The following is a 13845-nucleotide window of genomic DNA, read 5'->3' as shown; positions in this document are numbered from 1 at the left end:
ACAGAAGTGTATGTCCATATATACACTAAGAAATGTAAAACAGATAGCTAGTAGGAAGCAGCCGCATAGCACAGGGAGATCAACTCAGTGCTTTGTGACCACCTAGAGGAGTGGGATAGGGAAGGTGAGAGGGAGATGCAAGAGGGAGAGGATATGGGGATATATGTGTATATATAGCTGATTCACTTTGTTATACAGCAGCAACTAACACAACAATGTAAAGGAATTATACTCCAATAAAGATGTTAAAAAAAAAAAGTGTATGTCCAGGTCTCAGAAAATCTGACTGCAACAGGTCACTGGCATTCCAGAAATATTAAAGGATCCCTATGTTCAGGACACAAATAGTGTCAGTACATACTATGGGAAAAACAGTGTGAAGACCACATGAGATAAGTGGTTTAGAGAGGTGGTAGGTAATGAATCCGAGAGTGCAGTCAGAATAAAAATGGGAAGTAGTAGAAATAACAAGTTGGTAGAATGTCACGAATGGAGAAAGATGAGAAGTGATTTGTAGCCACTGACAATGGCACTAAAACACTAGTCAAGAGGAAGTCATACTTCCTGATATGACTTAAACACAGACCTAATATCAAGGCCTCTCCCTGTTGTCATTCAAACACAGACCTAATATCAAGACCTTTCCCAGTTGTCATTCTTTTTTTTTTTTTTAACACGATATGCAGGCCTCTCACTGTTGTGGCCTCTCTTGTTGCAGAGCACAGGCTCCGAACACACAGGCTCAGTGACCCTGGCTCATGGGCCCAGCCGCTCTGCGGCATGTGGGATCTTCCCAGACTGGGACACAAACCCGTGTACCCTGCATCGGCAGGCAGACTCTCAACGACTCTGCCACCAGGGAAGCCCTGTCATTCATCTTAATCAGGCCACCTCTGAGGCTTTTTGCTGAGACCAGAGTCATGTCCATCCCATGAAGCCCAAAGGACTCTCCATCCCGATTTGACCAACTACACGGGACACAAATGATACAAGTCCTAACATAGTCAGGATGGCTGAATAGCCAATACTGGCCGAGAGGAACTCAGTACACAATACACAATATATAAATATTACATTTTATGTCTGGTGCAGGGACTTTCCTGGTGACCCAGTGGTTAAGACTCTTTGTTTCTAATGCAAGGGGCACAGGTTTAATTCTTGGTTGGGCATGCCACACAGTGGGGCCAAGAAAAAGAACATCTGGTGGAGCCAGAGGAAAAGATGTACAATGGATGGAGTACAAAATGTTAGGAATGTGTCTCCCCACCTAAACAACTATTGTACTGGCAGAATCTAATTGATCTAACTCTTTTGCAACCATGGCACCTTCTGAAGATCTGCAGTGTCCCATAAAACAGTTTGAAAAGACAAAGCTTCAGAATCAAAATCAGATATCACAGGGATGTTTGAACAATCACATTGGGAATATAAAATAATTATGACTAATATGTTAATTAATGTCTACTAAGGGATAAAGCAGCCAGCATACAATTCCAGAAGGGAAATGTAAGCTGAGGGATGAAAATTTTAACAAAGGACCAAAAAGAAATGCTAAAGATCAAGTACACCATAACAGAAATGAAGAATGACTATGATGGGCTTATTCGTACCCTGGACACAGCTGAGGAGAGAATATTTGAACTTCTTTTTCTGTTAGGAGAAACTTCCAAAACTGAAAAATGAACTGAAAAAATACAAAAATTAAAATAAAAAATAAACACCCAAATATAAAACATCCGTGGGACAAACACAAAATGTTTAACACACACATATGGAAACATCTCAAACAGAAAGAAAAAAAGAAACGGAATAAATACTTGAAGCAATAATGATGGAGAATTTCTAACAAAATGATGTCAGATACCAACCAACAGATCCAGAAAGCTCAGTGAACATGAGGCAGGTTTAATGCCAAAAACACTACATCTTAGGCTTATCACATTCAAATGCAGAAAGAAAAAATACTAAAAGAGGCTAAAGGAATCAACACCTTTCCCAAGAGAAGCCAAAAAAAAACACCCAATTACATTTCAATTCTCCTCAGAACTCAGGGAAATAAGAACTGAATGGAGTAAAATATTTAAAGTGGGAAGGGGGAGGGGACATCACCAACCTAGAATTTGGTAACCAGCGACATAAATCTTCAACACTGATGATGAAATAAACACGTTCTTAGACACAGAAAAATTGTGGAACTATATTAAAAGGATTCTTCAGAGAGAAAAAATGACATAGATCACAAATTTGGGTTTCATAGAGAAAGGAAGACCATAAGAGAATAAAAAACTTTCATTGACATAAAACTGACATGGGACATTGTATTTCTTTTTTTTCTTTTTTTTTTTTTTTACAGTAAACACTTAAACACTTTATTTTTATTTTATTTTTTAAATTTTTTTGTGGTGCGCGGGCCTCTCACTGTTGCGGCTTCTCCCCTTGCGGAGCACAGGCTCCAGACGCGCAGGCTCAGCGGCCATGGCTCACAGGCCCAGCCGCTCCGTGGCATGTGGGATCTTCCTGGACCGCGGCACGAACCCGCGTCCCCTGCATCGGCAGGCGGACTCTCAACCACTGCGCCACCAGAGAAGCCCGGGACATTGTATTTCTTTAAGTTGTACAACATGATTTATGTATACACTGCTAGGAGCACCACAATAAGTTTAGTTAACATACATAATTACATTTTTTTCTTCTGATGAGAACTTCTAAGATCTACCCTTTGGAAACTTCTAAATGTACAATACAGTTGTATTAACTAAAGTCACTATGCTGTGCACTACATCCCCAGGACTTACTCATCTTATAACTAGAAGCCTGTAACTTCTGACACCCTTCACTCACTTCATCTAACCACCTTGTCCTGCTCTGGCAATCACTAATCCTTTCTCTGTATCTGAGTTTGGTGGGGGTGTTGTTGTTTTAAAGGTTCAACATGTAAGTATACTCATGTAGTACAGGTAAACCTGGAACAACATGGGTTAAAACTACTTGGGTCCACTTGTACAGAGATATTTTTCAACAAATACACACAGGATCACATGATCTGTAGCTAGATGAATCCACAAATGGGAAAACTTCAGAATCAGAAGGCTGACTATGGGACTTCAGCATCCACAGATTTCAGTATATGCAGGGGCTCCTGGAACCAATCCTCTGTGGAAACAGTGGGACAAGTGGATTTGTCTTTCTCTCTCTGACTTATTTCACTTAGCATAATGTCCCCAAGGTCTATCCATGTTGAGGCAAATGGCAAAATTTCTATCTTTCTTTATGGTTGTATATTATTGAATAATATGCCACATATACTACATGTTTGTTAGATCCACTCATCCATCAATGGACACTTAGGTTGTTTCCATCTGTTGAATATTGTAAATAATGCTGAAATAAACCTGAGGTACAGATATCTTTTTGAGATGATGATTTCACTCCCTGTGGATAAATACACAGAGGTGGAATTGCTGGACCATATGGAAGTTCCTTTTTGAATTTTGTAAGGATTCTCTATAGTTTTCCATAGTAGTTGTAACAATGTACACTCCCACCAACAGTGCACAAGGGGTCCCTTTTCTCCACAACTTCACCAACACTTATTTCTTGGCTTTTTCACAACAGACATTGTAACATGTGTGAGGTGGTATCTCATGGTGGTTTTTTTCCCTAACTTTTTATTTATTTTTGGCTGCATTGTGTCCTCATTTCTGTATGTGGGCTTTCTCTAATTGCAGTGAGTGGGGGCTAGGCTTTTGTTGTGGTGCACGGGCTTCTCATTGTGGTGGATTCTCTTGTGGCGGAGCACAGGCTCTATGCGCACAGACTTCAGTAGTTGCAGCATGCAGGCTCGAAAATTGCAGCACACAGGCCCTAGAGTGTGTAGGCTTCAGCAGTTCTGTTGCATGGGCTCAGTAGTTGTTGTGCAGGATCTAGGGCACACAGGCTTCAGTAGTTGTGGCACTTGGACTCAGAAGTTGTGGCTCATGGGCTCTAGAGCGCAGACTCAGTAGTGTGGCACAGGGCCTTAGCTGCTCTGCAGCACGTGAGACCTTCCTGGATCAGGGATCTAACCCACGTCCCCTGCAGTGGCAGGTGGATTATTCTTTTTTTAATAAATTTATTTCTTTATTTATTTTTGGTTGTGTTGGGTGTTCGTTGCTGCATGCGGGCTTTCTCTAGTTGCCACAAGCAGGGGCTCTCTTCGCTGTGGTGCACGGGCTTCTCATTGTGGTGGCTTCTCTTGTTGCAGAACACGGGCTCTACACGTGCGGGCTTCAGAAGTTGTGGCACACAGGCACAGTAGTTGTGGCTCCTGGGCTCTAGAGTGCAGGCTCAGTAGTTGTAGCTCACAGGCTTAGTTGCTCCAGGGCATGTGGGATCTTCCCAGAACAGGGCTTGAACCCATGTCCCTGCATTGGCAGGTGGATTCTCAACCACTGTGCCAGCAGGAAAATCCTCATTGTGGTTTTGATTTGCATTTCCCAACCATTAGTGATATTGAGCATCTTTTCATGAAGGCATTGCCCATATGCATGTCTTCTAAGGAAAAACAGTAACTGTATACTCCATTATGCATTTTTTAATTAATGAATTTATTTATTTTTGGCTGCATTGTATCTTCATTATTGCATGTGGGTTTTCTCCAGTTGTGGCGAGCGGGAGCTACTCTTTGTTGCGGTGTACAGGCTTCTCATTGCAGTGGCCTCCCCTGTTGCGGAGCACAGGCTCTAGGTGCACAGGCTTCAGTAGTTGTGGCATGCAGGCTCAGTAGTTGTGGCTCATGGGCTCCAGAGCACAAGCCCAGAAGCTGTAGCACATAGGCTATCTGCTCTGAGGTATGTGGGATCCTCCCAGACCAGGGCTTGAACCTGTGCCCCCTACATTGGCAGGCAGACTCGCAACCACTGCACAACCAGGGAAGCCCTGTTATGCATTTTAAAACACACCCATTTATGTATGCTTATGTAAAATTAAAACAAATGAGAACAATAATACAATGCAAGATAGCAATTAGGATTTTTTTAAAATTATAAGGTATTCAAACTACCAAGGCAGCCATACAGTGTTATATGAAAGTGGACTTCAATCAGATGTAAATACAGAGTGCAAACTCTAGCACAACTATATTAAAAAAATGAAAAGAAACGAGTATATCTGATATGCTAACAAGGAGAGAAAATGCAATCATACAAGATGCTCGATTTAAACAATAAAAACAAGAGTGGAAGACTAAAATAGGAACAAAGAATATGGTCAATGGTAGAAAATGGTAACAAATACATTAAATATTTATCCACCTATATCAATATATTAAACACTGATAGTCTCAATGTACCAATGAAAAGAGAGATTATCAGAGTGAATCCATAAGCAGGAGTCAGCTATATGTTCTCTCAAAATAATCCACTTTATTTATTTATTTTACATCTTCATTAGAATATAATTGCTTTACAATGTTTTGTTAGTTTCTGCTGTATAACAAAGTGAATCAGCTATCTGTATACGTATATCCCCATATTCCCTCCCTCTTGAGCTTCCCTCCCACTCTACCTATCCCACCCCTCCAGGTCGTCACAAAGCATTGAGCTGATCTCCCTGTGTTATGCAGCTGCTTCCAACTAACTATTTTACATTTGATAGTGTATATATGTCAATGCTACTCTCTCACTTCGTCCCAGCTTACCCTTCCCCCTCCCTGTGTCCTCAAGTCCATTCTCTACATCTGTATCTTTATTCCTGTCATGTCCCTAGGTTCATGAGTACCATTTTTTTAAGATTCCATGTATATGCATTAGCATATGGTATTTGTTTTTCGCTTTCTGACTTACTTCACTCTGTATAACAGACTCTAGGTCCACCCGCCTTATTACAAATAACTCAATTTTGTTCCTTTTTATGACTGAGTAATATTCCATTGTATATATGTACCAGATCTTCTTTATTCATTCAACTGTCAATGGGCATTTAGGTTGCTTCCATGTCCTGGCTATTGTAAATAGTGCTGCAATGAACACTGTAGTACATGTAGTTTTTTGAATTCTGGTTTTCTCAGGGTAGTGGGATCTCAGCCCAGTAGCGGGATTTCTGGGTCATATGGTAGTTATTTTCTTAGTTTTTCAAGGAACCTCCATACTGTTCTCCATAGTGGCTGTATCAACTTACTGCATGTGCACTTTCTCTAGTTCCAGCAAACAGGGGTTACTCTTCAGTGCAGTGTGCAGGCTTCTCATTGTGGTGGCTTCTCTTGTAGAATACGGGATCTGGGTATGCAGACTTCCATAGTAGCAGCACACAGACTCAGTAGTTGTGGCTCACAGGCTTAACTGCTCTGTGGCACGTGGAATCTTCCTGGACCAGGGATCAAGCCCATGTCCCCTGCATTGGTAGGTGGATTCTTAACCAATGTGCCATGAGTGAAGTCCAGAAACCCACTTTAAATACAAATATGTGAGAATTTCCTGGCAGTCCTGTGGTTAGGGCTTGGCGCTTTCACTGCTTTAGGCCAGGTTCAATCCCTGGCCAGGGAACTAAGACACTGCAAGCTGTGGCACAGCCAAAAGAAAAAAGAAAAAGAATCCACCAATACATGATGTCATTGATAGATTCGGAAAACCAGATCTGGCAAAATCCAACACCTATTTATGATCAAAATCTCCATCTCCTAGTAAACTAAAAATAGAAAAAGAACTTCAACTTGACAATTGAAATAAACCCTATACTCTCATCTTTACCAGATGAAAAACTAGAGAAAAACTAGAAACTTTCCCAATAAGATGAAGAAGGCAAGGCTCTTCCCTCTGGCAACTCCCTTTCAACTTTATACTCTAAGTCATAATTAATGGACTGATAGGAGAAAGTTACATAAAAGTTATACTGATTGGGAAGGAAGGAATCAAACTGCCTTAATTCTCAGATGATATAACCAGCTATGTAAAAACCAAAATATACACACACACAAAAAAAAACCCCAAAACAAATCCTGGAACTTGGAAGCAATTATAGCCAAGTTTCAGGATACAAGGATACTATACAAAAGTCAATCACTTTCCAATACATCAAGAATAAACAAGTGAAATTTGAAATTAAAAACACAAGACCATGTACATTAACACCCCCCTAAACAAGTAGAGAGAAAAAGGAAGAAACACTTAATTATAAATCTACCAAGACATATACAAGATTTACATGAAGGGGGACTTCCCTGGTGGCACAGTGGTTAAGAATCTGTCTGCCAATGCAGGGGATGTGGGTTTGATTGCTGGTCCATTAAGATCCCACATGCTGTGGAGCAACTAAGCCCATAAGCCACAACTACTGAGCCTGTGTTCCAGAGCCTGTGAGCCACAACAACTGAGCCCACGTGCCACAACTACTGAAGCCCATGTGCCTAGAACCCATGCTCCGCAACAAGAGAAGCCACCACAATGAGAGGCCTGCGCACTGCAATGAAGAGAAACCCCTGCTCGCCGCAACTAGAGAAAGCCCGCCTGCAGCAAGAAAGACCCAACGCAGCCAGAAATAAATAAATATAAAAAGAAAAAAAATCTACATAAGGGAAACTCTAAAACTCTGATGAAGAAATCAAAGGACTACATAAACAGAACTAAATTAATGGAAAGATATTTCATGTTCATAAATATGAAGACCCACTACTGTCAAGAAGTCAGTTCTTCCTAATTTCACCTAGACTGCACCTAGATTCAATGCAATCCAAATCAAAATCCCAGCACATTATTTTGTGGACATAAGTAAACTGATCCTAAAGTTTATACAGAGAGACAAAAGTCCCAGAATAGCCAAAACCATACTGAAGAACAAAGGTCGCAGACTGACACTACTCAACTTCAAGAGTTAGTATCTTAAAAAGAAAAAGAAAGAAAAAAAGAGAAAGGAAAAGAAAAACAAGATTTAGTATTTAAGGTAATCAAGCCTGGGAATTCCCTGGCACCCTTGGTTAGGACTCTGCAAATTCACTGCTGAGGGCCCAGGGTTCAATCCCTGGTTGGGGAACTAAGAACTTATAAGCTGCGTGGCATGGTGAAAAAAAACAAAAACAAAATGTAATCAAGCCAGTGCAGTATTGTAGAAAGGACAGAGAAACAGATCAATGAACAGTATTGAGAGCACTAAAACAGAGCCACAGAAATACACTCATCTGACTTTTGACAGATGACAAGTGCCATACAATGGGGAAAAATAAAGTCTTTAGAATAAATAGTACTGGAACAACCGAACATCACATGCCAAGACATGAATTCTAGACACAAACCTTACACCCTTCACAAAAAATTAACTCAAAATAGATAATGGGACTAAAAGTTAAGTACAAAAAACCCTTGGGCTTCCCTGGTGGCGCAGTGGTTGAGAGTCTGCCTGCCGATGCAGGGGACATGGGTTCGTGACCCGGTCCGGGAAGATCTCACATGCTACGGAGCGGCTAGGCCTGTGAGCCATGGCCACTGAGCCTGCGCGTCTGGAGCCTGTGCTCCGCAACGGGAGGGGCCACAACAGTGAGAGGCCTGCGTACCGCCAAAAAAAAAAAAAAAAAAAAAAATCTTAAAATTCAGTACGAAAACAACAACCCAAATAAAAAATGAGCAAAACACCTTAACAAACACTTTATTAAAAGAAGATATACACATAAAAATTTAACATATACAAAGATGCACGGAAATGCAAATTAAACTCAAAAGCAGATACCAATACATACCTATAAAAATGGCCAAAATCCAAACACTGACAACACCAAATGCTGGTGAGGGTGTGGAGCAACAAGAATTTCATTCATTGCCGATTGGAATGCTTAATGGTAGTCCACTTTGAAAGGCAGTTTGGTAGTTTCTTACTAAACTGGAATGAACATAATCTTATATCCTCCAGCAATTGTACTCTGCGGTATTTATACAAAAGAGTTGAAAAGGGACATATACACAAAAACCTTCAAACAGATATTTACAGTACTTTATTCAAAACTTTCAAAACTTGGAAGTAATCAAGAAATCCTTCAGTAGATGAATGGATAAACATGATACATCTAGAGAACAGCAACATTATTTACAAATAAACTGCAATGAGCTATCAAGTCAAGGAAACTTAAAATGCATGTTACTATGTGAAATAAGCCAAGATGAAAAGGCTACATACTGTATGAGCCCAAGGATATGACATTCTCAAAAAGGGGAAACTAATGAGACAGTAAAAAAGTAATCAGGGGACACCAAGGAGTATGGGGGAAGCAGGGATGAACAGGTGGGGCACAGAGAATTTTTAATTGAAAATTGAACACATTCTGTATGATACTATAACGGTGAATACATGTCATTATACATTTATCAAAGCCCACAGAATGTACAACACCACGAGTGAACCCTATTGCAAACTTTAGATTTTGAGTGATAATGATGTGTTCGTGTAGGTTCATCAGTTTTAACACTCAGATGGGGGATTTTTGATTCAATGCAATCCCTATCAAAAACAATGACGTCTTCAAGAAATAGAAAAATTCAAAAAAAAATATTCAGACTCAAATTCACATAGACTCTCAAGGGATTCAATACAGCCAAAGCAATTGTGGAAAAAAAAAAGTTGAAGGATTCACAACACATGAATTCAAACTTTCTTACAAAGCTACAGTAAGCAAAACACCATAAGGTGCTACTGGCATAAAGACAGATATATACTCCAGTGGAATAGAACAGAGACTAGAGTGTCTAAAAATCAGCCCTCAAATATATGATGCAATAATTACTAACAAGAGGATGATTTTCATTGAATAAAGACAGCCTTTTCAACAAATGGCACAGGGAAAACCAGATACCCACATGCACAACAATGAAATTAGAACCTTACCTAACACCAGACACAAAAATTCACTCAAAATATATCAAACGCCTAAACGTAAGAGCTAACATGTAAGAGCCTTGTTTACAGGGAGAGTTAGAAAAAACAAACAAGTAAAGCTTCAAAACGTTGGATTCAGCCATGATTTCTTGCCTTTGACAACAAAGGCAAAAGCAACAAAACAAAAAATAAACAAATTGGACCTCATAAAAACGAACAATTTTGGTTGCATACCTTTAATTTACACAAACTTATGTGTCATTATAGCCTAAGAAAGCTGGGGGAAGAAAGGAAAAAAATGAAGAACTTTTTAACATCAAAGGACACTATAAACACAGTAAGAAAGAAACCACAGATTGGGAGAAAACATTTCCAAAACACGTATATAAAAAGGGATTCATATCCACAATTTATGGATAAATCTGTAATTCAACAACAACCAAAAAACCAACTTGATTAATAAATAAAAAAGAACTTTAACAGATATTTTTCTAAAGCTGTACAAATGGCCAATAAGCACACCGAAAGGGATGTAATTGAAATGGGAAAAATATACCATTTCACCCCCATTAGGATGGCTATGATCTAAAGAACAGAAAATAACAGGGACCTCCCTGGCAGTCCAGTGGTTAAGACTGCACGCTGTCACTGAAGGGGGCGCAGGTTTGATCCCTGGTCATCACTTCTTGGGGAACTAAGATCCTGCAAGCCCCCCAGCAAGGCCGAAACAAAACAAAAAAAGAGAACAGAAAATAACAGATGCTGGAACATCCGGGGTGGAGCAATGGTTAAGACTCTGCACTTCTAACGCAGGGGGTCGGGGCTCAATTCCTGGTCAGGGAACTAGATCCCACATGCATGCCACAACTAACAGTTCACATGCCACAACTAAGGATTCTGCAAGCTGCATCTAAGGAACAAGTGAGCCAGAACTAAGGAATCTGCCTTCCACAACTAAGACTTGGCGAAACTGAAATAAATAAATAAATGTTAAAAAAATAAAAAGAAACAAAAAACCAGATGCTGGCGTGGATATAGAGAAATTGGAATCTTGAAAAAAGTCTTGAAAAAACATCCTATGGTCTGTTTTAGTAGTAACAATGTCAGTGACAACACTGTCACACAGTCAGGCACAAAAATATGTCAGGTACAAGAATGGAGCAAAGTTTGGGTACCATTCATTTGGACAGTCACCTGGCCAAAGACAGGGCAAACAAGGAGGGATTGATCAGGTGGATGGCAAGACTACTGACCATGACAGTCTCCCAAGGCAACAGAAATAAAAGCAAAAATAAACAAATGGGACCTCATCAAACTTACAAGCTTTGGCACAGCAAAGGAAACCATAAAGAAAACAAAAAGATGTCCTATTTCCAAATAATGTGACTGACAAAGGCTTAATTTCCAAAATATATAAACAGCTATACAACTCAATAACAAAAACAAACAACCTTGAAGACCTAAATAAACATCTCTCTAAAGCAAAAACACAACTGGGCAATAGGCACATGAAAAGATGCTGATCATTGCTAATTATCAGAAAAATACAAATCAAAATTATTCAATACAATGAGGTACAACCTCACACCAGTCAGAATGGCCATCATTAAAAATCCTACAAATAACAAGTGTAGGAAAGGGTGTGGAGAAAAAGGAAACCTCTTACACTGCTGCTAGGACTGTAAATTGGTACAGCGACTATGGAGAATAGCATGGAGGTTCCTCAAAAAACAAAAATAGAGTTACCATATATTCCAGCAATCCCATTCCTCACCATATATCCAGAGAAAAACATGGTTTGAAAGGATACATGCACCCCAATGTTCAATGCAGCACTGTTTACAATAGCCAAGACATGGAAGCAAACTAAATGTTCATCGACAGTTGAATGGATAAAAAAGATGTGGTGCTTATATACCATGGAATATTACTCAGTCATTAAAACGAATGAAATAATGCCATTCACAGCAACATGGATGGACCTACAGATTGTCATACTGAGTGACGTTAAGTCACAAAGAGAAAGATATGCAGAATGTAAAAAAAAAAGTTGATACATATAAACTTATTTAGAAAACAGAAACAGACTCACGGACATAGAGAATGAACTTGTGGTTGCCAAGGGGGAAGGGGGAAGGGGATGGATAGTTAGGGAGTTTGGAATTGACATGTACACACTGCTGTATTTTAAATGGATAACCACGGACCTACTGTACAGCAGAAATTAAAACAAAATTGTAAATCAACAATACTTCAATAAAATTAAAAACAATCTACAAAAAAGACTACTGACCCTGAATCTTTAGCTGCAACTTTGGGGCTAACTGGTGTTCGGGCACTAAGGACTAGGGATGCACTCTGCCTAGCCATAGTAACCACAGCACATAACCAAGGAATTTAAGAAGAAAGCAGTGCCCATGTACCAGATGTGAGGACAGAGCTGCCCTTGAGGAAGAGAAGAAAGGAAGAACCTAACTCAGAGGATAGGGGTGGGTGTGAGGGCCTTACCCAGCATGCATACAACTGCAAAGTTCTCCAGCATGACATCAAGATACAGGTGTATCTGAACCTCATCAAGAAGACACCATTCCTCCCAGGAGAAGTACACGGCCACATCCTCAAAGGTCACACTGCCCTGGTATAAGAGGGACAAATGAAACCATGAACGGTCTCACCCCTGAAAACCCACAATCCATCTTCCCACACACTTCCCCTACTGCCCAAAAAGATGGAGCCATTTGAGACCTGGGGTAGAAAACCTCCCTCCTCTGATCTGAATCTCCCAATACCTCCAGAACACACAGGCAGTCATTTGAAGCCGAAATCCTGCTTTTCTGTGCTGTTTATTCCCACCAGAAAATAAAGGAGACCTGCACTTACCTAAACCAACTCAACCTCACCTCAAAGTACTTCCACATACTGGTGTGGGTTCTGGAGTAACCTTCCATACTCCCTCCATAGAACGTCTGGGCCTGCACTCAGTACCCAGAGCATGAGGTTCTCCAAGGTCCCCCAACCAAAAAGCTAGTAGAATGGCAGATGAAGAGCCCTAAGACACCTCAAATACAGAGAATGCGTGCCTGGGGGTCAAAACAAGTGAGGGATTGGGACAACCTCCATTAACCAAAAGTGCTTCTGCAGCCCTGGGAATCTGTGGGAACAAGCAGGCCATAGAAGAAAGTGACCATGGTGGTATTCCAGGAGATCAGGCCTTCCCTGGTCCCATGGCGGAACCAGAGCCAGATAATCTCGGGCTGACTGGCTAATCTCCCCTCCCTGCCTCTGTCCCCAGTGCTACCTTTTATCAGTTGTGACCTTGGAAATTCCACAACTTCCCTCTGCCTCAAAGTCCTCATCGCCCACCTAGAGTCTTTTCTTCCACTGAACAGGCTTTGGAGAATTTTTAAAAGCCTAACTCAGATTGTGTCCTTCCTTTGTTCAAAACTCTCCACCGATCCGAGGGCCCTAAGAAGAAAAGTATAGCCTCTCAGCTACCACTGCAGATACAGCCTGGCCTCAAACTTAGTTCCTCGCAGAAACAAGACGGAATACACGTCTCCGGAATGTTCCTGCTTCGGTTGCATCTCCAAGCCTCACTCACACCGCATACACTGGTGGTCAGAAATAGATAAAACACCCCTGAAGCCCTCACTGTCCTAGACCAGACGTGACCAGGCGCCGCTCACTCGGGGCGTTTGTATTTCGGTGGGGAAACGGGCAGGCGAGAACCCGGAGACCGCAGCGTTTACCTGAGGTGGGTCCCTCAGTGCAGAAGCCGCCATCGGAGCCTTTGCGCGGAGCGGAGCGGAGCGTCGACAGTCCAGCGACCGGGTCGGAGTCGGCACGGTTACTCGCCGCAAGCGGCGGCGTCGTCCCCGCCCCGCCCCTGTCTAGTGCGCACAAACCCTCCACTTCCGCTTCCTGGGCCCTTCACCTTGTTCCCAACATCGCACAGGGGAGGTATTGAACAGGTCTACAGTCTCAACAACAATCAAAATCTCCTTACGAAGA

At 41.2% G+C, this 13845-nt stretch overlaps 1 protein-coding gene across 3 annotated transcripts in view; it reads right to left on the bottom strand.

The window, feature by feature from the left end:
* Nucleotides 1-13845, bottom strand: part of LOC115847991 (zinc finger protein 211-like) — an 18608-nt gene extending 4763 nt beyond the window's left edge. The window contains exons 1-2 of one of the 3 annotated variants that reach the window (XM_030848265.2): nt 13584-13845; nt 12343-12469 (exon numbers count right to left, since the gene is read on the bottom strand). In XM_030848265.2, the coding sequence (XP_030704125.1) occupies nt 12343-12469; nt 13584-13616 (160 nt within the window). In that variant the 5' untranslated portion in view covers nt 13617-13845. Of the gene's footprint in view, nt 1-6156; nt 6352-12342; nt 12470-13583 lie in introns of those variants that run through there. The other 2 variants (XM_070044358.1, XM_070044359.1) reach the window with 2 other exon arrangements.

Source organism: Globicephala melas, chromosome 19 (genome assembly GCF_963455315.2).
Source record: "Globicephala melas chromosome 19, mGloMel1.2, whole genome shotgun sequence".
Taxonomy (NCBI): domain Eukaryota; kingdom Metazoa; phylum Chordata; class Mammalia; order Artiodactyla; family Delphinidae; genus Globicephala; species Globicephala melas.
The sequence above is the reverse complement of the archived record's forward strand: the minus strand, read 5'-3'. Positions and strand labels throughout refer to the sequence as shown.